Source organism: Saccopteryx bilineata, chromosome 2, assembly GCF_036850765.1.
Source record: "Saccopteryx bilineata isolate mSacBil1 chromosome 2, mSacBil1_pri_phased_curated, whole genome shotgun sequence".
In the NCBI taxonomy this organism is placed as follows: Eukaryota; Metazoa; Chordata; class Mammalia; order Chiroptera; family Emballonuridae; genus Saccopteryx; species Saccopteryx bilineata.
Genome location: NC_089491.1, coordinates 97,490,693 through 97,517,139, shown reverse-complemented (window position 1 = coordinate 97,517,139; position 26,447 = coordinate 97,490,693). Strand labels below are relative to the sequence as shown.

Genomic DNA, 26,447 nt, shown 5'->3' with positions numbered 1-26,447 from the left:
ACCCCTGTTCTAGATTATGATTTTACAACTGTGTTAGGATAGGTAAGTGACTTAGGCTAAGATGTGTTTTGACTTACACCAAAATTAAGGTTACGTCACTGTTGTAGGAACGGAACTGTGTCGTAACCCAAGGAGCCCCTGTACTTTGTATGTGTCGGATCTGAATTATATAAAATATACATGACACCTAGGTATTTCTGTTAAGGGTTTTGCCTGGGAGGAGAAATTGGAATATTTTATTTCTATTACCAGTCCCTTTAGGTTTTTCTAGCATAACACTTCAGAACTCTTCCAGCCTCTACCCATCACACAGTGCCAAAGCTACTTCCATGCTGTTAGTATTTGTTATAGTAGTGACCTGCTGTCAGAACCAAAATCAGTGTTGGTCACCTAGGGCTGCTATAAGAAAATACCAAACTGGTGGCTTGAACAACAAATTTATTTCTCATAGTTCCTGAGGTTGGGAAGTCTAAGATTAAGGTGCCACCTGAGGCAGTTCCTGGGAGGGCTCTCTTCCTGCAAATGTCTGTCTTGTTATATGCTTACCTGTCAGAGACAGAGAGCAAGTGAGCTCTGGGGCCTTCCTCCTCTTATAAGGCACCATCCTATCATATCCGCCCCCCCCCCCCCGACCTCATTTAACCTTCCTTGGGGATCACATCTCCAGATATAGACACATTGGGACTTAGGGCTTCAACATATAAATTTTTGGAGGACACAGTTCAGCTTATAGCACCCCATAAATATGAATGTGTAAAAGCCTTTAGTCAAAATTCATACTAAGCATCAGAGCATCCTCTGGTGAAAATTCACAGGGGTAGAGAGAACTTTATAAATACAGTAAATGTAAAGCTCTAGATACAAAATCAGCATGCAGAAGTCAGTTGTTATTTCTGTACATTTCCAGTGAACTATCCAAAAAGAAAATATTTTTCAAAATTTCATTTACAGTAGCATCAAAAAGAAGAAAATAATCAGCAGTGAATGTAACCAAGGAAGCAAATGACTTGTTCACTAAAAACTACTAAACATTGCTAAAATTAAAGATGAGATAAATAACCGGAAAGACTTACTATGATAATGGATTGGAAGACTTAATATTGATGACAGTACTAGTGAAAGGAATCTATAGTTTCAATCCCTATCAAAATCTCATGTGCGTGCATGTGTGTTTTACAGCTATAAATAAACCTATCCTCAAATTTATTTGGAATCTCACAGGACCCTGAAATAGTCAAAAGCAATTGATAAAAAAATTGGAGAGCCTATCCACTGTGATGGCGCAGTGGATAAAGCATCGATCTGGAACACTGAGGTTGCCGGTTCAAAACCCTTGCCCAGTCAAGGCACATATGGGAGATGATACTTCCTGCTCCTACCCCAGTCTCTTCTCTCTCTCTCTCTCTCTCTCTCTTTCTCTCTTTCTCTCTTTCTCTCTCTCTCTTTCTCCTCTAAAATTAATAAATAAATAAATAATTGAAAAAAGAAAAAGAAATTGGAATATTTATACTGCCCGATTTCAATACTTAGTATCAAACTAGACACAGTGGGAAAAGTGTTGTATTGCTATAGGATAAAAACATAGAAACATAGATCAACGGGATAGAATTAAGAGCTCAGAATTTTTTTTTTCACATACAGGGTGGTAAAAGCAGGCTTATAGTTGTAATTATGGAAAAATAATACAATAGTTAATAATAAGAGGAAGAAGAATGAGCTCTGTATTTTGTGTACTCCCAACTGTAAACCTACTTTTGCCCCACCCTATATAGATATATATGGTCAATTGATTTTTGGCAAGGGTACCAAGACCATTCAATCGGAGAAGGACAGTCTATACAAACGGTTCTTGGACAACTGGATATCCAAAGCTAAAAGAACACACTTAAAATATATGGAACATTAGAAAGCCTCTGCAAAGAAATAAAAGTTATAATGAATGAGTTTATGGAAATTTCAGAGCTGAAAAATACACACCTGAACAAAAAGCTCTGCATTGGAGCTTACTAGCAGTTTAAAGATAACAGAATCAGCGAACTAGAAGATAAAACTATAAATTGCCCAGTCTGTACAACAGGGAGGATATATGCTGGGGGGAAAAAAATGAACAGAGTCTCAAGAACTGTGGAAGTATAGCAAAATATCTAACATTTGTGTCATTGTCATTGTGGAGAAGAAGTGAAGGAGGACAGGGTTGAAAAAGTATTAGTAGAATCAATGGCTGCAAACTCCCCAAATGTGTCAAGAGATGTAAACCTTCAGATTCATAAAGCTGAGCATATGTCAAACATGATAAACCCTATGAAATCTGTACCAAGACACATTATAATGAATCTTCTGAAGACTAAAAATGAGGAAGACATCTTGAAAGGAGCCAGAAAAAAATAACACATTTTTCTGATGGGGTAAACTACGAGAATGGTCGTGGATGAGAAACCACAGAGGTTAGATGGAAAGGATGCCCTGTTTCTTGGGAGATGAAAGAAAGGAGCTTTTCATGCCAAGTCCTAGACAGAATGAAAGTAACTTTCAGGAATGAAGAGGGTAATCAGGATATTCTTGGATGAAGGAAAACAATTTGTTTCCAGGAAAATGAGTAAAAGCAACTTTATAAACAGAAAGGAAACAATAAAAGAGGGAACATTGGAACATCTGTGGGCAGTAAAGAATTAACATAGCCAGCTTGACACTGCTATCCTTAAAAAGTCCTTTTTGCTAGTATATCCTTTGGCTGGTATCAGGATCTTACATTTCAGCAGGGTTGGCACCATTCCCGGAACTGATATGAATGGCTCACTGTGCCTAAAAGGAGGTAGAAAAGTTTATGCTGAACACCTGGTCTCCTTCTGGGATCTCAAGTTTTAATACATGCTAGCCAGAGAGGGTGCCTGTGTGACCATCCTCCACCAGAAATTTTGAATTTGGAGCCTCTTGAGCTTTATTATTAGGCAACATTGAATACATGTTGTCACAAGTCTTTGCCGGGGGAATTAAGTGGGTCAGGTGTGTCTCCACTGGGAGAGATTCTCGGAACCTTGTTCCTGGTTTCCCTTGGACTTTGTTTCTCATGCCATTTCCTTTTGTGGATTTTGCTTGGTATCCTTTTATTGTAATGGTAGCCATGCATACAACTGTATGGTGAGTCTTGTGAGTCCTTCTAGTGAACATCAAAACTGAGGGTGGTCTTGGGAACCCTTGATGCAATCAGGATGAAAATAAACAGTAAGGAAAAATATGAGTAAGTGCAGCAGGCACTCCTCCTACTTTAAATTTTCTAAACTAATTCTGATAGTTAAAACAAAAATAATTACAGGGTGTGATGTGATTCTAAATGTATACAGAAAAAGTACTTAAGAAAGTTACATTTTAGGCAGGAAGGAGAAGAGGTTTTGAGAGTTAAGGTTTTTATACTTCATTCAAACTGGTAAAATGACACAGCCAGTAGACTGGTAAGTTATGTTAACATAATGTAGCATCTAGAACAACCACTAAAAATGGTATACAGAGATACACTAAAAACCACTATAGATAAATCAAAATAGAAGTTTTTAAAAAGCTCAAGTAACCCACCAGCAGTCAGTAAAAAGAAAACAGAAACAAAAAGAACAATATTAGAATGCTTGAAATATACCTACTAAAGGAGAGAATTGCATGGTAGATTAAAAAAACCCTATGCGCTGTCTAAATGAAACTTCAAATACCGTATAGACATGTTAAAAAAAAGATGCATCATGCAAACATTAATGCAATTAAACAAAGAAAGTATTTAGCTATAGGAATATCAGGTTAGGTAGAACGCAAAACAGAGAGTTACTAGACACAGAGGGTCAGTTCACCTGGAAGACATGATATTATGATCATTAATGTATATGCATTAAATAATAGAGCTTCAATATATGTGAACAGAAAATTGACAGAAGAAACAGATCAACAGTTGGGGACTTAAACTCCTTACTCTCAATGATAGATAGAATAACTAGGCCCAAAATCGAGAGAACTCATCAACATCATCAACCAACAGAATTTAGACAACATTTATAGAACATTGTACCCAACAGAGTACATATACTTTTCAAGTGCCCTCAAAGCATATACCAGCATAGACATATCTTGGGCTGTAAAACAACACATAAAACAAAAAATTTGTTTACCGTAAACATTTTAAATAATTGAAATCATACAAAAGAGTGTTCTCTGATGACAATGGAATCAACAGGAGAATGTTAACAAAAACCCTCTAAACACTTAGAAAATAACACACTAAAAGGAATAATCTATGCATAAAAAATGAAGTTTCAATAGACATAAAACATAAATGAAAAGGAAATATCACATATCAGAGTGTGTGAGATGCAGCTAAAGCAGTCCTGAGGGGAAAACCTATAGCACTAAATAAATATGTGTGTTAGAAAACAAAAAAATATCTCAGGTCAGTCATCTAAAATTCTACTTCAAGAAACTACAAAAATTAGAACAAAATAAACTCAGAGGAGACAAATGAAATGATAGTGATAAAGGCAGAAATCAATGAAATTGAAAGTTAAAAATAGAGGAAAATGAAATAAAGAGCTGCTTCTTTGAAAACTAAATTGGGCCCTGGCCAGTTGGCTCAGTGGTAGAGCATCGGCCTGGTGTGCAGGAGTCCTGGGTTTGATTCCCGGCCAGGGCACACAAGAGAAGTGCCCATCTGCTTCTCCACCCCTCCCCCTCTCCTTCCTCTCTGTCTCTCTCTTCCCCTCCCGCAGCCAAGGCTCCATTGGAGCAAAGTTGGCCTGGGCGCTGAGGATGGCTCTGTGGCCTCTGCCTCAGGCACTAGAATGGCTCTGGTTGCAACAGAGCAATGCCCCAGATGCGCAAAGCATCGCCCCCTGGTGGGCGTGCCGGGTGGATCCCGGTCAGGTGCATGCGGGAGTCTGTCTGACTGCCTCCTCGTTTCCAACTTCACACACACAAAAAAATAAATAATAAAAAAAGAAGAAAAAAAAAAGAAAACTAAATTGACAAACATCTAGCAAGATTGACTAAGAAAAAGAGAGTAGACAGAAATGACCAGTATCAAGAATGAAACAGGGATATTACTACAACTCTGTAGCCATCCAAAGAATATCCACCCATAAATTTGAAAACTTAGATGAAATGAACCTATTCTTTGAAAACCAAAAACTACCTTAACTTGCCCAATGGAATAGATACTCTGAACAGCCCTATAACGTTTAAAGAAGTTCAATTTGTAATTTAAAAACTCTCACAGAAGAAATCTTTAGGCATAGGTGATTTTACTGTGGAATTTGACAAATGTGTAATGGAAGCTTAACACCAATGCTATGTGATTTCTTTCCAAAAATAAAACAGAAGGGCACACTTCCCAATTCACTTTATGGGGCAAGTCTTATACTGATAACAAAAGTGGACAAGGACAATAGAAAAATGTAAAACTAAAGATGAACATCTCTCATGAATATAGACATGAAAATCCTTAAATTATTAAATTGAATTCACCAATATATCAAAGTAACTAGACACCCTTACCAAGTACCATTTATTCCAGGGTTACAAGACAGGATCCATATTTGAAACTCAGTTCATGTATTCCACCATATTAATAGACCAAAGAAGAAAAAGCACACAATTACATCAGTTGATGCTTTTGACAAAATTCAACAACCATTTGTTTAAAAAAATCTTAAAACCGTAGGAACAGAGCAACTCCTCTATTTGGTAGAGACACCTATAAAACTTTTATCATTGCTAACGTTTATATAACAAAACTTACTATTTTAACTACTTTTAACTGTATATAGGGTCCTTGAATAATGTGTTTTCCACTCAATGTTATTTCGTTGTAATGATGAGATACTGTAGGAACTTAACTCTTGTTTATATTGATTAGCCAATGATAAAATGGGTTTCATTATACATCATTTTGCTTAAAGTCATAGGACCTTTGGACAATGTTATGTGAGGTATTACCGTACCATCAGTAGCATTAAGTACATTCACAATGTTGTACAACCATCACCATTCTCCATTTTCAGAAGTTTCATCTCTCCAAACTGAAAGTATATTTATTAAACAATAATTCCCCATTCCCATTCTCCCCAGAGACTGGTAACTTCTACTTTACTTTCTGTCTCTATGAATTTGCCTATTCTTGGTACCTACTATAAGTGGAAAGAAACAATATTTATCTTTTGTGACTGGCTTATTTCACTTGGCATAATGTTTTCAAGGCTAATCCATGATGTTGCATGTATCAGAATTTCCTTCCTTTTCAAGGCTGAATAATATGCAATTGTCTGTATATACTATATTTTCTCTATCGCCTGACAGACATTTAGGCTGTTTTCCCCTGTATGCTAACGTGAATAATGCTGTCATAGACATTGACAGACACTATCTGTTTGTGTTCCTGCTTTCAGTTCTTTGCAGGATCCGATGGTAAATTGTATGATTAACTTTTTGAGGAACTACCCAACTCTTTTCTATAGAAACAGCAGTATTACTTTCTCAAGAGCAATTGCCCAAAGGTTCCAATTTCTCCACACCCTGCCACCCTGGAAAAAAAAATTTTCTGTTTCCCTGGTAATAGGTATGTTAATGAGTATGATGTGGTATTTCCGTATCAATACTGTGAGATGTAATCTTTCCTCCTTACATTAGGAACAAGGCAAGGATGTCTGCGCTTACTCCCCCTAGTCATTACTGCCAGGAGCGCTACAGGAAAGGCAGAAGAGGAAATAAAAGGCATACAGATCTAAGGGAAGAAATAAACCTGTCCCTATGTGCAGATGCCGTGACTGTCTCTGTAGAGGGACCAGGGACAAAAAATACTCTGGGAACTAATAAGTGAGTTCAGCCAGATTGCAGGATTCAAGAGAGACAGACAATTGTATTTCTGTATCAGAGCAATGAACATATGATCACTGAAACTAAAAATATAATACCATAAAAATCACTAAAAAAAGGCCCTGGCCAGTTGGCTGAGTGGTAGAGCGTCGGCCTGATGTGCGGAAGTCCCAGGTTCGATTCCCGGCCAGGGCACACAAGAGAAGCACCCATCTGCTTCTCCACCTCTCCCCCTCTCCTTCCTCTCTGTCTCTTTCTTCCCTTCCCGCAGCTAAGGCTCCATTGGAGCAAAGATGGCCTGGGCACTGGGGATGGCTCCGTGGCCTCTGCCTCAGGCGCTAGACTGGCTCAGGTCGCAACAGAGCGACGCCCCAGATGGGCAGAGCATCACCCCCTGGTGGGCGTGCCGGGTGGATCCCGGTTGGCCTCATGCGGGAGTCTGACTGCCTCCCCATTTCCAGCTTCAGAAAAATACAAAAAAAAAAAAAAAAATCACTAAAAAAGAGAGAGAGAAGAAATTCTTAGCAAACACAGGATTTGTGTGCTCAAAACCCTGAAAGCTGATGAAAGAAATCAAAGAACGTCTCAATAAATAGAGATTTGAAGAGTCAACAAAGTAAAGATGTAAGTTCTTTCCCAATTGATATGTAGGTTTAATGGAACCTCGTCAGAATTTCAGCACTTACTTTTGTTTGCTATGGACAAGATTATCTTACAATTACATGGAAAGGCACATGCCCTAGAATAGCTAAAATACCTTTAAAATGAAGGATAAAGTGGGAGGAATCAGCCTAGCTGATTTCTAGGCTTACCATAGAGCTACAGTCATCAAGCTGTGTGGTTTTTTGTTTTTGTTTTTTCAGAGACAGAGAGAGAGTCAGAGAGAGGGATAGACAGGGACAGACAGACAGGAATGGAGAGAGACAAGAAGCATCAATCATTAGTTTTTCGTTGCAACACCTTAGTTGTACATTGATTGCTTTCTCATATGTGCCTTGATCGCGGGCCTTCAGCAGAGTGAGCAACCCCTTGCTGGAGCCAGCGACCTTGGGTCCCAGCTGGTGAGCTTTTTGCTCAAACCAGATGAGCTCGCGCTCAAGCTGGCAACCTCAGGGTCCCGAACCTGGGTCCTCTGCATCCCAGTTCAACACTCTATCCACTGCGCCACCGCCTGGTCAGGCCAAGCTGTGCTTTTGACAGTGCCGTAGAGATCAACAGAGCAGAACGGAGAACTTCTAAGTAGCCTGACCAGCAATGTGGGCAGGAGGTTTATAGTGTTGAACTGCTGGCCCCAGGCTTTAGGATAAAAAAGCAAGACGTGTAGATTTCATCTAGGGGCCCCTCACCAGCCTTCTTGTGCCTCCACCAGGGTTAGCAGCTTTGGTAAAGTTGGTTAGTGGGTGTGCTGGCTCCTGGCTGAGCAGGGATGTGTTTCTGCTACAGGCATTAATGGCCTTCGGAGATGTAGCTGTGGCCTTCACCGAGAGGGAGTGGAAGCTATTAAGCCCAGCCCAGAGGACCCTGTACCGAGACGTAATGCTGGAGAACTACAGCCACTTGGTGTCGCTGGGTAAGGACCGCCCTGCTCAGGTCATGGACTCTGCTTATGGGCATTTCAGGATTTAGGCAGCAATCTCCAGGCTTTTGGCTGAAAAAAAAAAAATTTTTCCTCCCCCACCCCCCCAGGTCCCTCCGAAAATGTCTGGATTGTATAGATTCAAAGCTAGTGAAGTTATTTATGTGTCTGTATTGGTGTCTTACTGCATTTCATGACTATTTTCAGGCCTTTTTGAGACCTGGCCCTTCCTCCCAAAGGCTGCTTCAAATGAGGGAATGTTGTCTTCACTCAAGCACAGGGAGAAGCAGTGTGCTGCCTTTAGGTTCAGGAGTGCCCCCTCCCCTAGTCATTCCTAATTAGCATTCAGAGGGCACCTTTGCCCTCCTCTGTGCTTCCTTCCCCCTTCTGGGTTATTGCATTCACCGGCTGACTGAGTCTCTGATAGCCTTTTAGTCCTCTAACCCAAGGTCACCTTGGTTTCTTTTCCTGTGAGTAGGACTTGCCTTTTCCAAACCAAAACTCATCACACAACTGGAGCAAGGGGACGAGCCCTGGAGAGAGGAGAGTGAATATCTTGTGGACCTTTGTCGAGGTGAGTGGGAAGTACCAGGCGGACACAGAGACAGGCAAATGAGCAGTTCAGCAGGTTGAGGGAGGGGAAGCATCTGTCTGCTCCTGGGGGTGGCTCTTCTCTAGGCCTTCCTTCCATGCCATCCTGCTCACCCCATAGAGGGCCTTCCTGGCACATGTCCTCCTCCCCCGGGGAGCCTCACTCTGCTCTCTGTCCCTCCTCCAGCACATCTAGGATCTCCCTATTCTTGGGGTTCTTTTGGTGGGCCTGATCTTCAACACAGTACTTATCCTCTAAGCCTAAGTCATCTGCCCCTGCTCCATACTGTCCAGTTTCTATCTTAACCTGCTAACATATTTATGAAGGGCATCGGTTCTAGCCCTTCAATTCCCATAACTTTGTTTTTTTATTTTTTTTTCCAGAGACAGAGAGAGAGTCAGAGAGAGGGATAGACAGGGACAGACAGACAGGAACGGAGAGATGAGAAGCATCAATCATTAGTTTTTCGTTGTGCATTGCGACACCTTAGTTGTTCATTGATTGCTTTCTCATATGTGCCTTGACTGTGGGCCCTTAGCAGACCAAGCAACCCCTTGCTCGAGCCAGCGACCTTGGGTCCAAGCTGGTGAACTTCTGCTCAAATCAGATGAGCCCGCGCTCAAGCTGGGACCTCAGGGGTCTCGAACCTGGGTCCTTCCGCATCCCAGTCCGGCACTCTATCCACTGCGCCACTGCCTATACAGGCTGTGTTTTAATTTTATGGTGGATTTTTAAAGATTACAATAGGGCATGAAGAATTAAGCAGTGAGTGCCGATGTGTATTCCCTGGAGCCTAATAGAACGTTGTACGCCCAGGTAACAGCCTGGCGTACCATCCCACGTTGTGTATGGCTCCTCCATCCTGCCCTTGGAAGGTCCTATTTCTGCATTAGCGCCCCCATGACTGTCCATATTCTTTTTTTCCATTTGATGGTCCTCCAACCATATAGATTGTTGTTTTGCATGTCTGTAAACTTCTCACATGGAATCATCATGTACACATCCTTCTGGAACATGCTGTTTCACCAACTCACCCTGAGATTCTTGTTACAATGTGTAGGTTTAGTCTGTACCTTTTAAAACTCTTACATGATATGACATTCTATTTTAGTGCTGTTAAAGTATCAATTCCTCCTTTTGGAGATAAAATTTATTTCTAAGTTTTGACTGGTGTTTCCTTGGAAAGACGAGCAAGAGTTTCTCCAGATCCTACCAAGGAACAGTAGCTGACTCATAGGCATGAGTGACCTTAACCTGATTCATGTTGTGCCATATTGTGTTCTGAAGCTATGATGCCACTCCATACCCCAGCAGCACTGTTTAGAGCTCTCCATGTCCTTACCAATACTAGGTAGTGTCAGGCCTTGTTTCTACCCATGTATCTGGTCTGCGTTGAAATCTTGAGGGGCTTTTGCTTTCCTGTGAGCGTGAGCATCTTTTCCTATATTCATTAGCCACTTGCTGTTTCCTATTCTGTGATGTGACTGATCAAGGTGTTTCCCTTAAGGATAAATTTTCCATGGCTTATCTTATTTCATTGTTTTATTTTCAATATCCTGACATTTTATTCTTGTTTTGTTATTTATTTATTTTGCTTCTAAAATACAGCCATGCATCTGGACTCATACACTTAGCAAATCACTGCTTTTGCCTAATTTTAAAAACAACTATTATGTAAGCTATAATTATGGTATAATAGAAAAATATATCATGGTATAATAGTTAAGGGATAATTCTAAGGTATATTATCAAAGCATAATAAACTACATATATTTAACGTCGCCACCATCCAAAAAAACTAAGCATACTTATCGCCCCGAGTTTCCATGTGCCTCACTGTCCTCCCCCCACCCCATAGCCCGGCATCCATGATCTGCTTTGTATCATTGCAGGTTTGTTTGCATTTTCTGGAATTCATGTGAATTGAATCATGCAGAATACATAGTGGATTATTTCACTCAACATAATTACTGTGAATTTCATCCATAGTGTGTGTACATCTATAGTTCATTTCTTCTCATTGCTGAGCTATATTTCATTATATAGATACCACAATTTATTTATTCCTGTTAAAGACTGGGTAATCTCCAGTTCTGACAAATGCAAATAAAGGTGTATGCATGTCATGACAAGTCTTCGTGTGGACATATGCTTTAATTTCTTTTGGATAATACTTGGGACTGGACTGGCTGAGTTGTATGATATAGTGTGTAACTTTTTACTAACCTCACAAACTGTTTTCCCAAGTGGCTGCACCATTTCACGTTCCCAGCAGTAGTGTACCCAAGTCCCGTATGCTCCACATCTTTGTCAACACTTGGTGTTATTTTAATTTTAGACATTCTCATAGCTGCGTGGTGGCATCTTACTGTGGTTTTACTTGACATTCTCCTAATGACTGATGATTTTGAGGATCCTTCCATGTGCTTATTTGCCATTTCTATATCTTCTTGGGTGAAATGCCTTCTCAAATTTTCTCCCATTTAAAAAATTGATTTCTTATCTTTTTCTTAATGAATTTTGAAAATTCTTCATATATTCTATAGAGAAGTCCACGATCAGATATTTGATTTACAAATATTTTCTCTGTGGCTTGAGGTTTTTTTGTGTGTGTTTTTTTGTATTTTTCTGAAGCTGGAAACAGGGAGAGACAGTCAGACAGACTCCCGCATGTGCCCAACCGGGATCCACCCGGCATGCCCACCAGGGGGCGACGCTCTGCCCACCAGGGGGCGATGCTCTGCCTCTCCTGGGGTCGCTCTGTTGCGACCAGAGCCACTCCAGCGCCTGGGGAAGAGGCCAAGGAGCCATCCCCAGCGCCCGGGCCATCTTTTGCTCCAATGGAGCCTGGTTGCGGGAGGGGAAGAGAGAGACAGAGAGGAAGGAGAGGGGGAGGGGTGGAGAAGCAGATGGGCGCTTTTCCTGTGTGCCCTGGCCGGGAATCAAACCTGGGACTTCTGCACGCCAGGCCGACGCTCTACCACTGAGCCAACCGGCCAGGGCTCTGTGGCTTGAGTTTTATTATCTCTTTTTTCCCCCCCAAAGGCCATTTCTTTCTTTTTTATAATTTTTTTTCTTTTTTAGATTTTATTTATTCATTTTTAGAGAGAGAGGGAAGAGAGAGAGAAAGTGAGGGGAGGAGAGCAGGAAACATCAACTCCCATACATGCCTTGACCAGGCAAGCCCAGGGTTTCGAACCTGAGACCTTAGTGTTCCAGGTCGATGCTTTATCCACTGCACCACCACAGGTCAGGATATTGTAGCTTTATAATATGTCTAGAACTTAGTATCAATCCTCCAACCTTTTTTTTTCTTTCAAGTTGCTTCAGTTATTCAAAATTCTTTGCATTTTCCTTATGGATTTCAGAATGAGCCTGCTAATTTTCACACAAAAAGCCTGCTGGGATTTAATTGGGGTTGAGTTGAATCTGCATCAGTATGGGGAGGATTTACATGTAAATAATACTGTGCCATCCTATTCATGAACACAGTCTTATCGCTCCATTTTTATGAGACTTCTTAATTTTTCTCAGCATTGTTTTGTAATTTTTGTATACAGGTCTTATGCGTCTCTTGTTAGATTTACACCTCTGTTTCATATTTTTGATGCTATTTAAATTAAGCTATTTTTAAATACCACTTTTCAATTGTTTGTTGCTAGTACATAGGAATACAATTAATTTATGGATAAGTATAGTTTCCTTCTTTCTTTCCACTCAGTATATATTTTAACTTCTTTTTTTTTTTTTTTTTTTTTTTTTTTGCCTCATTGCACAGTCAGGTTATCCAGAGCAATGATGAATTTACATGGTGAGAGTGGACATCCTTTCCTTGTTCCTGATCTCATGGGGAATGCTTTCCTCCTCGATAGAGGTTGCATAGCTGCCCTCTATCAGCTTGCCAAACGTCTCTCTTAGGCCTTGCTTGATGAGATATAATTTAATCATTTCAGGAGTGTTACATAAAAGAAACCACTTTGTGCTTACCTTTGGGATTGCCTTTTCTCATTCAGCATAATTCTCTTTAGATTTCATCCAAACTGTTGCATGTATCAACATCAACGTTTCCTTCCTTTTATTGCTGAGTAGTATTCCAGAGTATGAATGTATCATTTTGTTAAACCTTTCACCCTCCTAGGGACATTTGGATTATTTACAGTTATGGACATTTGTGTGCAGTTTTTTATTTGAACATAAGGTTTTCATTTCTGGGCTAAATGCCCACGAGTGTAGTTGTTGCATCATACAGTAAATTCATGTTTAGTGTTGTAAAAAGCGCCAGGCCCACCAGTAGAATGGCTTTGCCATCTTACATTTCTACTAGCAAATGTTTCCATTCTCCAATTTCTTTGCATTCTTGTCAATATTTGGTGTTCGCATTGTTTTTTATTTTGACCATTCTGACAGATTTCTAGCAGTATCTCCTTAGTTGGTAAGACTGAGGTGAGTGCAGACAGTTCTTCTCAGGGAGAACTGGGTAGCTGAGCACACCCGAGTACAGGCAGTGTTTTGAGGCTTTCCTCTCTTTGAGAAAGACACTGGTGTTCTCCCTGTGAGTGGGGAGAGAGTTTAGGGGCCCTGTCATGGGTGGCTGTTGGCTGTCCTTCTGTGCGATCAACACGGCATGTCCATGAATGGGCATCTGCTCATTCTCCTCACACAAACTCTGAGTGGTTAAAAGGTGTGACTGTGTGTTAAGATCTGATCTGACCATCAAATGGTTTTGGCAAAGGTGACCTAACAAGCGTTGAGAGGAAAGTGACAGTCTCCTCCTGTCTGTTTAGGTTCTCTACCCATTTTTAAATTGGATTGCTTGTTTGGAGTTGAGGTGTATGAGTTCTTTATATATATTGGATATTAACCCCTTGCTGGAGTTGTTTGCAAATATCTCCCATTCGGTTTGTTGCCTTTTTATTTTGTTGGTGGTTTCTTTTGCTGTGCAAAAGCTTTTTAGTTTGAGATAGTCCCATTCATTTATTTTGCCTTTACTTCCCTTGCCTATGGGGTCAAATTCATAACATGTTCTCTACAACCAAAGTCCATAAGTTTAGTATCTATGTTTTCTTCTATGTAATTTATTGTTTCAGATCTTATATTTAGGTATTTGATCCATTTTGAATTAATTTTTGTTCAGGGGGATGAGGTGTACTCAAGTCTCATTCTTTTGTATGTGGCTTTCTAATTTTCCCGGCACCCATTTATTTTTTAATTTTTTGTTTATTTGATTTTAAAGAAAGGACCGGGGGCTCAGGGGGAGTAACATTGATTTGTTGTTCCACTTATTTTTGCATTCATTGGTTGATTCTTGTTGTGCCCTGACTGGATATTGAACCCACAACCGTCTACGGCCATACCATCCTGAACGTGCCCGATCTCGTCTGATCTCAGAAGCTAAGCAGGGTCAGGTCTGGTTAGTACTTGGATGGGAGAACCCACAACCTTGGTGTATCAAGATGATGCTCTACTTGGCTACACAGGCCAGGGTACCATTTATTGAAAAGGCTTTCTTTTCTCTATTTTATGGTTTTGACTCCTTTGTCAAAAACTATTTGCCCATATACATGTGGTTTCATTTCTGGTCTCTCAATTGTATTCCATTGGTCTCTGTGTGTGTTTTTCTGCCAATACTAGGCTGTTTTCTTTATTATTACTCTGTAGTATAATTTGAAGTCAGGTAGTGTGATACCCCTGGCTTCATTCTTTTTTCTCAGGATTGCTTTGGTTATTTGGGATCTTTTCTGGTTCCAAAAAATAAAAATCTGATGATGTTTTTGTTCTATTTCTTTAAAAAATTACATTGGGATTTTGATGGGGATTGCATTATATCTGTATATTGATTCTTGCAATCCATGAACATGGACTATCTTTATATTTCATTGTTTTTTTTAAATCTCTTTTAATATGTTTTATAGTTTTCAGTATATGGCTCCTTCACTTCTCTTGTTAAGTTTGTTTGTTTGTTTGTTTGTTTATTTATTTATTTATTTATTTATTTATTTATTGTGACAGAGACAGAGCGGGAGTCAGAGAGAGGGACAGATAGGGACAGACAGGCAGGAATGGAGAAAGATGAGAAGTATTAATTCTTCATTGTGGTCTTTAGTTGTTCATTGACTGCTTTCTCATATGTGCCTTGACTAGGGGGCTGTAGCAGAGTGAGTGACCCCTTGCTCAAGCCAGAAACCTTGGGCTCAAGTCAGCGACCTTGGGCTTCAAGCCAGTGACCTTTGGGCTTAAGCCAGTGACCATAGGGTCATGTCTATGATCCCATGCTCAAGCCAATGACCCCACACTCAAGCTGGTGAGCCTGCACTCAAGCCAGATGAGCCCGCACTCAAGCCAACAACCTCAGGGTTTCAAACCTGGGTCCTCTGCATCCCAATTCAATCCTCTATCCACTGTGCCACCACCTGGTCAGGCATTAAGTTTATTCTTAGGTAATTTATTCTTTTTGTTGCAATTGCAAAAGGAATTGCTTTCTTCATTTATTTTTCTGAAATTTCATTATTAGTATATAGGAAAGCAGTTGATCTTTGTAAATTGATTTTATATCTATAACTTGACTGTATTTGTTTATTGTTTCTAATAGTTTTTTTGGTGAAGTCTTTAGGATTTTCTATATATAGAATAATTTCATCTGCAAAATGAAGTAAAGTTCTTTTACTTCTTTATTCCCATTATGGATACCTTTTATTTCTTTCTCTTGCCTGATTGCTCTGGCTAGGAATTCCTGAACTATGTTGAATAAGAGTGGAGAGAATTGGGCATCCTTGTCTTGTTCCTGATTTTAGATGAAAAGCTTCCAGTTTTTCACCATTTAGTATGATAGTGGCCGATGGTTTGTCATATATGGCCTTTATTATGTTGAAGTACATTCCTTCTATACCCATTTTGAGTGTTTTAATCATAAATAGATGTAGTACCTTATCAAAAATTTTTTGTATTTCTTGATAAGATCATATTTTTATTCATTGTTTTGTTAATGTGATGTATTACATTGATCAATTTTTCTATGATGAACTATCCTTATGCCCCTGGAATGAATCCTAGTTTTTCTTGATGTGCACTGCTCACAAAAATTAGGGGATATTTTATAGCTTCATATTCATTTTGAAATATTCCCTAATTCTGCTCACAAAAATTAGGGGATATTTTATCACTTCACATTCATTTTGAAATATCCCCTAATTTTTGTGAGCAGTATATTATGTTTTTAATGTATTGTTGATTTGATTTGTATTTTGTTGGATTTTTGCATCAGTATTAATCAGAGACAAGAAACAGGCACGGGGGGGCATCCATTTACCTATTTGTTATTCTGCTTAGTTTTGCATTAGTTGTGCATTCATTGATTGCCTCTTCTGTGTGCCCTGACCAGGGATGGAACCTGCAACCTTGGTGTATAGGGACGATGCTTTAAATAGCTGAGTGACCCAGCCATGGCCTGTAGTGGTTTTTTTTTTTAGTGTTGTCCTTGCCAGGTTTGGGTACCAGGCTTACGTTGGCCTCATAAAATGTTTTAGGGAGGCCTGACCTGTGGTGGTGCAGTGGATAAAGCGTCGACCTGGAAATGCTGAGGTCACTGGTTCGAAACCCTGGGCTTGCCTGGTCAAGGCACATATGGGAGTTGATGCTTCCAGCTCCTTTCCCCCCTTCTCTCTCTCTGTCTCTCCTCTCTCTCTCTCCCTCTGTCTCTCCCTCTCCTCTCTAAAATGAATAAATAAATAAAAATTTAATAAAATGTTTTAGGGAGGATTGCCTCTTTTTCAGTATAGTCTTTCATAGTATTCTAGTATGATCCTTTGTGTATCTCTGATATCTGTGATAATTTATCCTCTTTTATTTCTGATTTTGTTTATATGAGTCTTTTCTCTTTTTACCTTAGTCAATCTAGCCAGTAGTTTGTCAATTTTATTAATCTTTTCAACGAACCAACTCTTTATTGTATTAATTGTTTGTATATCTTTTTGCTCTCTGTTTCATTCAGTTCTCTAATTTTTATTATTTTCTTCTAATGATTTTGGATTGCTTTTCTTCTTTTCTAGTTCTTGAAGATGTAATGTTAGGTTGTGTAATTGGGATTTCTCATTTCTTGAAATAAACCTGTAATATGTTTCCCTTTTATTACTGCTTTCGCTGCATCCTAGAAGTTTTGATATGTCGTGTTGTCATTGTCATTTGTCTATATATCTTTTGATCTCTGCTTTCATTTCTTCTTTGACCCAGTCATTTTTTAGTAGTATGTTGTTTAATCTCCACATATTTGTGGGTTTATTTATGAGTTGTTTTATTATTATTTTGCAATTGATTTTTAATTTGAAAGCATTGTGGTCAGAGAATATGGTTGGTATGATTTCAGTCTTCTTAAATTTGTTGAAGTGAGTTTTGAGACCAGTGTGTAGTCTATTCTTGAAAATGTTTCATCTGCACTGGAGAAGAATGTATTATTTGATGTTGAGAGGAAAAACTCTGGAAATATCAGTTATGTCTATTTGATCTAATGTGTCGCTTAAGGCTGATATTTTTTTATTGATTCTCTGTTTGGATGATCTATCTCGAGCTGTCTTTGTCAGTAAAGTACTTAGATCTCTGACTATGATTTTTTTTTTGTCATTTTTCCCCTTTAGTTCTATTAGTATACTGTTCACAAAAATTAGGAGATAATTCAAAACGAATATGAAGCTGTAATTTTTGTGATCAGAATTAGGGGATATTTCAAAATAAATATGAAGTGATAAAATATACCCTAATTTTTTAATCAGAATTAGGGGATATTTCAAAATAAATATGAAGTGATAAAATATACCCTAATTTTTTAATCAGAATTAGGGGATATTTCAAAATGGATATGAAGTGATTAAATATCCCCTAATTTTTGTGAGCAGTATAGTTGCTTTATATATATATATATATATATATATATATATATATATATATATATGCGCTTCCTGATTGGGTGCATATATATTGAGAAGTGTTATCTTGTTGATGTAGTGTCCCTCTTTGTCTCATTACAGTTGTTATCTTTAAATCTATTTTGTCAGATATAAGTATGCTATACCTGCTTTTCTGTGGGCACTATTTGCTTGGAGAATCATTTTCCATCCTTTCACTTTGAGTCTACCTTTGTCTTTGCAGGTTAGATGTGTCTCCTGAAGGCAGCCATATAGTTGGATGTTGTTTTTTGATCCAGTCTGCTACTCTGCCTCTTTATTGGTGAATTCAGACCATTGTTGATGTATGAGATTCCCTATAGCCATTTTATGTTTTGTTTTTTTTCTGGTAGCTCTGTGTCTCCATTGGTTCTTTTCCTTTGTGTTTCTCTTTGTTGTTTTTGTTTGGTGTATTCCATCCTCTTTTCCTGTTTCCCCTGTTTTTAAGATATGTCTCAGTTTCGGGTTTATTGTTTATGGTTACCATTACGTTTATGAAAAAGCATATATTTAGTATTACTTTAGCTTTTGAATGCATCTGATCTCCATCCTTCTTTGCAATTTCATACTTTAATTCCCACCCCAGCCCTTTTTTTTGCACAAAGTATCCCTGTTAACGCTATAGGTTTGTTGGTGATCTTACTCAGAGTTTTGTGACCTATTATTCTTTGTTTTAGGTAGAATAACCCTCTTAAGTATTTCCTGAAATAGAGGCCTTCTGGTGATAAATTTCATCAGCTTCTGTATATCTGGAAAAGTCTATTTCTCCTTCATATCTAAAGGATAGCTTTGCTGTAGATATTATTCTTGACTGGTTATTTCTCTCTTTCAGTACTTTGAATATTTGGTTCCATTCTCTTCTAGTTTGTAGAGTTTCTGCTGAAAATTCTGATAACCTAATATGCTTTCCTTTACAGGTTACTTTCTTCATTTCCCTGGCTGCATTGAGAATTCTTTCTTTTCATTAATTTTTGACAGTTTTAATTTTTTTTTTTTTTTTGTATTTTTATGAAGCTGAAAATGGGGATAGACAGACAGACTCCCGCATGCGCCCGACCGGGATCCACCCGGCACGCCCACCAGGGGGCAACGCTCTGCCCACAGGGGGCGATGCTCTGCCCCTCTGGGGCTTCGCTCTGTCGCGACCAGAGCCACTCTAGTGCCTGGGGCAGAGGCCAAGGAGTCATCCCCAGTGCCTGGGCCATCTTTGCTCCAATGGAGCCTCGCTGCAGGAGGGGAAGAGAGAGACAGAGAGGAAGGAGGGGGGGGTGGAGAAGCAGATGGGCGCCTCTCCTGTGTGCCCTGGCCGGGAATCGAACCCAGGACTTCTGCATGCCAGGCCGACGCTCTACCACTGAGCCAACCGGCCAGGGCCTTAATTTTTGACAGTTTTAATACAACGTGCCTTGGAGAAGGCCTTTTTGGGTTGTGGTGGTTAGGTGTTCTGTTTGCTTCTTGGATTTGAGGATCTAGCTCTTTCCATAGGTTTGGGAAGGACTCTTGTTGTGAACATCTGAGGAAGGACTGCTGGGTAAGTTTAACTGTCCACAACGGGCCTGTGGTGATTCTGACAGTGACTGTCTCTCCAGCAGAATCAAGGACAGAATTCCAGCCCAGTCTCTCCAGCCTGGTGGCCTTTTCTTCTGGTCCACAGTTCCTCAGACAATATGTGCCATGTGGTCACCCCCCTCAGATATTCCCAAGCTCATCTGTAGGAAGCCACTCCCCATGGGAAGCTTCACGCTGCTTGAGTGAAGTAGCAGAAGATGGAGAGAGAGGCGGCACTGACACCGTGTTCAGGAGGCTGCAGCTGAGTGGAACTTCAGGTGTGTTCCTTGGCCTGTTTCAAGGTCAGCCAGTGGACAGGGTGGAAGGCAACAGAGGTGGAAAAATAGACCAGAGGATGGATCCTGTGGGGGAAGACTGCTCAGAATCTGGAGCAGTTGTGTGTGAAAAATATAGACTAGGACATAGCACAAACTCAAGCCTCCAGAAGCATCATGTGTGTCCTGAGTGTGGCAGAGGTTTCTGCCAGCGGTCTGACCTCCTCAAGCACCAGAGGATGCACACAGGGGAAAAGCCTTATAGTTGTGGGGAGTGTGGGCGTGGCTTTGGCCGGAAGTCCTCCCTCACTATACACCAGAGGAAACACTCCGGGGAGAAGCCGTACGTCTGCAGGGAATGTGGGCGACACTTCAGGTATACATCCTCACTCACCAACCACAAGAGGATACATTCCGGAGAGAGGCCCTTTGTGTGTCAGGAGTGTGGGCGCGGCTTTCGCCAGAAGATCGCCCTGGTCCTGCACCAGAGGACACACTTGCAAGAGAAGCCTTTCGTGTGTCCTGAGTGTGGGAGAGGCTTCTGCCAGAAGGCATCCCTCCTGCAACACCAGAGCTCACATTCTGGTGAGAGGCCTTTCTTGTGTCTAGAGTGTGGGCGTGGCTTCAGGCAGCAGTCCCTGCTCCTCATCCACCAAGTCACACACTCAGGGGAGAAGCCTTACGTCTGTGCTGACTGTGGGCACAGCTTTGGCCAGAATGCCACCCTCATCAGACACCAGAGGACGCACACAGGAGAGAAGCCTTACCTGTGCTCTGAGTGTGGGCGTGGCTTTCGTCAGAAGGTCGCCCTCATGGGACACCAGAGGACTCACACAGGGGAGAAGCCCTACATATGCCTTGAGTGTGGGCAGGGCTTCGGTCACAAGGTCACCCTCATCAGACACCAGAGGACACACACAGGAGAGAAACCTTACATGTGCTCTGAGTGTGGCCGCAACTTTGGCTTCAAGTCACTCCTCACCAGACACCAGAGGACACATTTAAGGGAAAAGTCTGATGGGTATGGAGTGTGTGAGCAAAGACTCAGCCAGAAATCTAACCTCACCTCTGACCAGAGGACACACTCAGGAGAGAAGCCATGTGTGTGTGCTGAGTGTGGGCGTGGCTTTGGCTTCAAGTCAGCGCTGATCCGACACCAGCGGACCCACTCGGGAGAGAAGCCATATGTGTGCAGGGAGTGTGGCCGTGGCTTTAGCCAGAAGTCTCACCTCCACAGACACAGGAGGACCAAGTCTGGCCACCACCCCCTGCCACAAGAGCTGTTCTCCTGACCTTTCTTTTCCTTTCACCATGAGTCTGAAAATGGCAGAAACCACTAGGAAATATTTCCCTTTTCTCAAATGTAGTGGAAAAAAAATATTGCATTCTTTCAGTGATAAGATAGTTGATTTATGGTTTATCTCCTGCAGTAGAAATAAGTTATAATTTGCTAGGCCTGCCATAATAAAGTACTACAGACTTGGTACCTTAAAGAACAGAAACTTCTTTTTTTTTCCATTTTTGAGACTACAAGTCCAAGATCAATGTGTGAGCAGTTTGGCTTCTGCTGGAAAGCTTGCAGGTATGACTGCCTTCTTGCTGTGTTCTCCTGAGGCCTTGTTTCTGTATGTGTGCCTTCCTGGTATCTCTCCCTCTCATCCTGGCACCAGCCATATTGCATTAGGCACCTTATAACATTCACTTTTTAAAGACCCTGTCATCAAATAAATCCCATTGTAGGTTATGGCTTCAACATATGAATTTAGGGGAAGAACTCAGCCCATAACACTCAGCTCTCTGGATATCTAGTCCCCCTAAATGCACATTCTTCTCACATGCAAATTACATTCACCCATCTTAAAACCCTCCAAATCTTAACACATTCCAATATCAACTCATGACAGGATCTCACCCAAATCAAGCATGAATGAGACTAGAAATATGTTTCACCCTTAGGCAGAATTACTCTTCAGTTGTGAACCTGTAAACCAGACGAGTTATTTGTTTCTAAAATAAAAGGTGGGACAGGCCTAGAATTCCCATTCCCATTCCAAAAGTGGAGAAAAGAAAGGAATGATGGTCCCAAACAGGTTACAAACCTTCCAAGGCAGATTCTGTTATATTTGAGGCTCAAGAACAATCTTTGGTTGGCTCCTCTGCCCTTGGCCCCACTGGGGTGGTGGCGGTGTGCTAGACCCACCAGGACTATGAAGAGACACACTGGCCCCCAGACTTTTACTCTCTGGGCTGACTGTGGGACTAGCAGACCTGCTCATCTCTGTTTTACCTTTGGGGTCATTCATCCTTCTTCTTGATGGGTAACACATGTTTTCAGTTGGATAGAGATATTCTCATTCCCGTAGAATGCCTTCATTTTTTCCACATGTGCGTCACCATTAACCCAGCCTGCCAGAGTTTCTGCTGAGATAGTTGATGTGTCCCAAATTAATCTTGTTATCAAATGATTATCTAGCAACACGGTGGTGTTCTTTCCAGAACGTGCTGTCTTATTTTTTGCAATACGGATAGGCTGAGAATTCCCAAATCTTAAAGTTTTGGTTCCTTTTTGTTTAAGAGTTCCTTCAGTTCATCTCTCTACTCTCACATTTCACTATAAGAAGCAAGAAGAAACCAGCCTGCACCTTCAATACCCTGTTTAGTAATCTCCTCACCTAATATTTGTCACTTTTGCCCTCTGGATTTCCAAAACTGACATGGCCAGTAATGAACTCCTGCTGTAAACATGTTCTGACCTTTCCTTTCCCCGTGAGTGTGAAGATGGCAGAAATCACTACGAAGTACGTGTTCTGCTCTCCTGAACTGCAATGCAGGAAACACTGTGTTGCTTTCAGGGTTAATGAGAAAGTTCGTTTATGGTTTACTCTTTAAGCAGCAGTCCTCTGTATTATATTTCCTTTTATTTTAATAAACTCCTTTACAAAGCTGCACACCTGTCTGTGTACCTCATTCTGTCAAAAACCTCAAGATATTCAACCTTTTGAGAGACATGGGAAAATCACTCTATTTGTTCTGGACTCTGGCCCTATAAAGGCAAGTATTATAATGGCACTCATCCTCACCCCATTCTAAGTCCTCCAACAGTCTTGTGAGATCCCCAAGCCACACACTCAGCCTACCCCAGTGGCAGCTTGGAAGTTATCTATTAATACCTGTCCTGGCAGCCCGAGGCCCCATCCCGCCAGCTCCGACTACATGTCAGTGACTGAGCACAAGGACTCAGGGCTTTCAGCCACAACCCTTCCTGGTCTTAAGAGTCCAGAGCACACACCTTTATGTCCAGGCAAGGCACTGCCCCTTTAGCCACTGCCCCTTTTGCTCTCTAATCCTCAGAGCCTAACAGTCACCCAGCCAGGTGGCCGTGTCCTGTTGCTTTGAGCACTGAGCAGTCATTACCAGTACAGTACTTTCCCCCATGCCCATATGCTCTCCTGGCTTAAAACCCAGAGATGATAAAAGATTATTAGTAAAGTTTAACACAAAAGCAATTTTTTTTTGACAGAGAGAGGGACAGATAGGGACAAACAGGAAGGGAGAAAGATAAAGATGAGAAGCATCAATTCTTTGTTGTAGCACCTTAGTCATTCAGTGATTGCTTTCTTATATGTGCCTTGACTGGGGGCTCCAGCCGAGCCAGTGACCCCTTGCTCAAGCCAGTGACCCTGGGCTTCAAACCAGTGACCATGGGGTCATGTCTGTGATCCCACACTCAAGCTAGTGACCTTGCACTCAAGCTGGTGAGCCCATGCTCAAGCTGGATGAGCCGCACTCAAGCTGGCAACCTCAGGGTTTGAACCTAGGTCCTCTGCATCCCAGTCCAACACTCTATCCACTGTGCCACTGCCTGGTCAGGCCAAAAACAACATTTTGCATGGCACAAAATACCATGAATAATATCAAAAGACAAATGACTGAAAGAAAAATGTATAACATATCAACATATTTCACAGCAAAGGGTTAAATCCCCACTTTATAGAAACTTTTAAAAATCAAGAGGAAAAGACCAAAAGTTCTGTATAAAATTGAGCAAGAAACATGCTCAGTTTACCAAAAGAGGCATAAATAAGTAGAATGATGTTTAACTTCACTCAGGATAAGAGAAACATAAATTACAGCTTCACTGAGACTATTTCTCACTCATCAGCTAGGTGGAAATTTAACAGCAGTACTATGTGTTCATTGGGCCATGAGGAAACAGCCATTTTCATCCTTTGTTGGTGGGAATACAGAATGCTAAAGCTTTTTAGAGGGCAATGTGGCAATATTTAAACTGTTTACATGTGCCTGGCAACACAGCAAGCACGCCTCTAAGAATCTATCCTGAAGGGTTACCGGCAGTTTTATGAATATACCCATGCACCTACCTATTTTTCATAGCATTACTTATAGTTCCAAAATGTTGAATCTGGCTTGTATATTTAAGCATATGAACTGAAGCATATGCACAATGGAGTCAAATGCGGCTGAGAAAAACACTGAGGAAGATGCTACGGAGGGAATGTTACTAAAGGAAAAGAGCCAAGTGCCATAAGCATATACAATGAGTTACCTTTTTAAGAAAGAAGGGAAAATAATGAGTATAGTATTTTATTAATTAATTAATTTGTTTGTTTATTTTGGTGACAGAGGGAGAAAGAGAGAGGGACAGATAGGTACAGACAGGAAGGGAGAGAGATGAGAAGCATCAATTCTTCATTGCGACTCTTTTGTTTCCTTAGTTTATTGATTTGATTGCTTTCTCATATGTGCCTTGATGGGGATGGGGGGAGGGCTACAGCAGAGCAAGTGATCTCTTGCTCCAGCCAGTGACCTTGGGCTCAAGGCAGTGACCTTGGGCTTCAAGTCAGCAACCATGGGGTTGTGTCTATGATACCATGCTCAAGCCAGCAACCCCACACTCAAGCTGGTGATCTTGGGGTTTCGAACCTGAAACCTTTGTGTCCCAGTCCAATGCTCTGTCCACTGCACCACCACCTGGTCAGGCTATAGTATTTTACTGTATATCCTTGGTCTTGGAAATTGTTGGAATTTGAGTAAAGCAGATTACTCTTCATAATCTGTGTGGTCTTCATCAAATCAGTTGAAAGCCTCAATAGAACAAAGACTGAAAATAGTCACCATAGGACTGTGGATTAAATATGTTAATAAATGTAAAGTGCTTACTGTCTAGCACAGAGGAAGTGCTAAATAAATGTTAGCTGTTATTTCAGCTCATAGAACTCCAGATCATGACCCTTGAGTAATATAAATTACAGGATGCAGTTAGAGAATGTTCTTTTAGCAAAGTTCCATTTATTCCATGTCTTCATGCAAACTGGTTGGATCAACTCTGAAATCATCTCTGTTTTCACGGACTAAATTGACAATACCAAAACATAATCACAAGGTTAACATTTCAGATGTTTTCCTGTCACTTCTCCTTATCCTATATTTTGAATCCCCAGATAAGTAGATAGCTCTTTGATCACATATTTCATTGCCTTATAATAAAGATCTCTAATTTTATTGCCTGGAATAATTGGATATCCCCTCCTACTTCCTCCATTCACTCAATTTTAAATATTAGAATATGCATCTTGCAATTTCATTCTCAGGCAAGTCATTCTTTATCAGGAATGCAGAAAAATATGGTTGCAACTTAAACACATCAGAGATTATTTTATCACCTAACAAGACATCCAGTGTTGGAGAGACTGCAGCTCACTCGTGTGATGAAAGACCCAACTAACTTTTTATCATTCTGCTCCATCATATTTGGAAAGTGATTTTTTTTTTTTTTTTGCTTTGTGTATACATGATTGACCTGAAAAGGACAACAAAATTTGGAAGCAGCCCTGACTGAATCAGAAAACAAGTACTGCCTGACCAGGCGGTGACGCAGTGGATAGAGAGTCGGACTGGGATGTGGAGGACCCAGGTTCAAGACCCCGAGGTTGCCAGTTTGAGCACGGGCACATCTGGTTTGAGCAAAAGCTCACCAGCTTGGACCCAAGGTCGCTGGCTCAAGCAAGGGGTTACTTGGTCTGCTGAAGGCACGCGGTCAAGGCACATATGAGAAAGCAATCAATGAACAACTAAGGTGTCACAATGCGCAACAAAAAACTAATAATTGATGCTTCTCATCTCTCCATTCCTGTCTGTATATCCCTCTCTGGGACTCTCTCTCTGTCTCTGTAAAAAAACGAACAAAAAAAAATAGAAAAGAAAACAAGTACTTTCCCAGAAACCCTCAGCTGATGTCTCATTGACCAGCATTGTGTCCTATTTGGTGGCCAATGCTTAGAACAGAAATAAAAGGGAGACCAAAATCTAAGTAACTAAAGGGAAATACCTGTCATTCTGTCCCTTTGCATTTCGGTTTAAAGACAAAGGACACTTGAGGAAAAACTGTCTTTAGTTTCCTTGTGGGCCAGCACAAAGTCATTGAGAAGTCCCTGTTAGGAATTTGTGTGAAAAGAACATCTTTCAACAGTGGATAGAATATCCACACAGAAAATCAATAGAGAAACAGTTAACAAGAACAACACTATATACCAAATGAATCTAATAAATACATAGAGAAAATTCTACCCAATCGCAGCATGATACATTGTTCTCGAACACCCATGAAGCTTTCTCCAAGATAAATCACATATTTTGGTCACAAAACAAGCCTTAAT

The 26,447-nt window shown here is 40.7% G+C and overlaps 1 protein-coding gene across 3 annotated transcripts in view; it reads left to right on the top strand.

The window, feature by feature from the left end:
- Positions 1–22,718, top strand: part of ZNF169 (zinc finger protein 169) — a 39,329-nt gene extending 16,611 nt beyond the window's left edge. For 2 of the 3 annotated variants that reach the window (XM_066257441.1, XM_066257442.1), the window contains exons 3-5: positions 8,290–8,416; positions 8,901–8,996; positions 19,537–22,718. In XM_066257441.1, coding sequence (XP_066113538.1) covers positions 8,290–8,416; positions 8,901–8,996; positions 19,537–21,062 — 1,749 coding nt within the window. In that variant the 3' untranslated portion in view covers positions 21,063–22,718. The remainder of the gene's footprint in view (positions 1–8,289; positions 8,417–8,900; positions 8,997–19,536) is intronic. The other variant, XM_066257443.1, reaches the window with a different exon arrangement.
- Positions 22,719–26,447: the final 3,729 nt, after the last annotated feature.